Here is a 2,069-nt window from a genome sequence, read left to right as displayed (position 1 = left end):
CTGATGATAAAATTAGAACCTGCAGCTCTGACGACAAACGAGTCCAAAGAAAATCAAAGAACAGCAGAACCAGCGAGCGACTTCTAAACCAGCCTTCTAGAAAGAACAGCGTCAAAATAATTCTAATTCTAATACATGAAAGGATGCAGACGAGTGAAAACGGGTCTAAAGAGAACCCGAAGGAGTTCTGAGCAGAACACAACAAGCAGACGTTCTACAGCTGAACTAGGAGAAGGTAGAAGACGAGAGTCAAACCGTGAGGCTCCGTCTGGAGAAGATGAAGGCAGGCGAGAGGAAGAGCACGGAGGACACACTCATGAAACCAGACGAGACGTGGACGTGATACACAACCACACACAGAGACACACACACACGAACACACACATGAACACACACATGAACTCACACATGAACACACACATGAACACACACCTCGGTGGCCGACAGCCTCTTGTCTCCGTTGTCGCTGCCGACTCCCGAGTCGCTGTCCTGCTTCTTCTGCTGCTCCATGTCCTCCACGCTGCACACACAAAGCACACGTTACACACCTGACGCACACACACACACACACACACACACACACACACACCTCCTCTGTACGTGCACGTGTGTGTGTGTGTGGGCGAGCGACACAGCCTCACTGAACCAGAGAGAGAGAGAGAGTCCACCTCCCTCCCTCTGGTTCACACCGATGAGCCAAATCCTGACTTCCTGCTTTTCTAGCAGCTGCTAAGTGTTTTATTTTGAAAGGCAGATTTATGAGAGGAGGGGGCAGGGTGCTTCTTTTTTAGGTCAAAGTGATGAATTTAACCCTTACACGTCTATTCTGGCCTATTTTGTTTTTTAGTTTTGTCTTCATTCACCACATAGAAACATGTGTACATACCCATGTTTGTGATCTTTTTATTCAACAGAACACCACCTACATGATCTGACTGCTANGCATTTTAACAAACTGGTGTCGACTTTATTCAACAAACGATCTTTACTAACATCTGTTCTCACACAGGTGTCGTAGAGTGAAAGCAAAGTTAGAGGCAGGACGATAAGGACGAGTACGTAGAATCATTTTCTTTGACCTTGTTGACATTTGCTGACCAACACATAATTCGGGCTGTACAGTCGATCCCGTTAGTTCTGGTCGGAGGTCATGAAGCATCACACTAGTCTCTGTCATGGTGTCTGTTGTCAGTGAGAACATCCACAAAGCAGAACCTTTCAAAGTCCGCTGGTTGTCATTAACCGGTAAGAGTCTCCACCTGGTGGTGCAACCAGGTACTGCAGCTGATCTACCGCTCGTCGTCTGACTTGTTCGTCCTCGTCTACAGCCTGATGCACACCAGACTCGAGGTGTGTATGATCAAGACAACGCCAGCGAAACGCTGACGGTCTGAGCTGAACGTACCTGTGAGCGAGCTGATGTGTTCGCTGGAGTCGTCTTTGCTGATTCCTTCCTCCTCGGTGATGTTGCTCATCGGCACGTTCAGGCTCAGGCTGTCTTCATCGGACGGCTGGAACGAACAGCGACAGTCAGTGTGTTGATAGACGGAGAGTTCGCTGCTTCTCTCTCCTTTATGTAACTGTGATGTGAACGTCTTTGAGTTCAGAGAGACTTTATCTGGAAACTATGATTGTGAATTACTGCTTTAATTATTTATTAATGAAATAATTATACTAAAATTTAATTTAATGAAGAAAAAAAACACTGTTTTCACACTAAAATGAAAATTGCGACCCCTGAAGATCGCCTGATGTTCAGTTTTTATTCACGTAATTCCTCTTTGTGCTGAACAAAGACGACTACAGGAGACGGTTAAAGCTCGTCTGTTTCCACTGTTAACAGTTCAGATAAAATAAAATAAATAAAACACCTGGATGTTCATCTGTCAAACATCACAGGTTGTTTTTCCCTTCATTAAATACCAAATATGTGGCACAGAATGCTGGTAAAACTGATGAGACTACAGGTTATCTCTTGAAACAATACTTTTGTCTAGAAAACATCACTGAATAATGAAAAACACGAGTTATAAATTCCTCCCAGCTTCACAAACTGACTTTTAAAAGAC

General features: G+C 44.6%; 1 protein-coding gene across 1 annotated transcript in view; it reads right to left on the bottom strand.

Moving 5' to 3' along the window:
• The window catches only part of lrch1 (leucine-rich repeats and calponin homology (CH) domain containing 1), a 127,076-nt gene that overhangs the window by 46,658 nt on the left and 78,349 nt on the right, over nt 1-2,069 (bottom strand). Inside the window, 1 exon segment of the mRNA XM_008301352.1 lies at nt 1,406-1,567. Within this exon segment, the coding sequence (XP_008299574.1) occupies nt 1,406-1,567 (162 nt within the window).

Source organism: Stegastes partitus, unplaced genomic scaffold, assembly GCF_000690725.1.
Source record: "Stegastes partitus isolate 25-593 unplaced genomic scaffold, Stegastes_partitus-1.0.2 Scaffold1664, whole genome shotgun sequence".
NCBI lineage: Eukaryota > Metazoa > Chordata > Actinopteri > Pomacentridae > Stegastes > Stegastes partitus.
The sequence above is the reverse complement of the archived record's forward strand: the minus strand, read 5'-3'. Positions and strand labels throughout refer to the sequence as shown.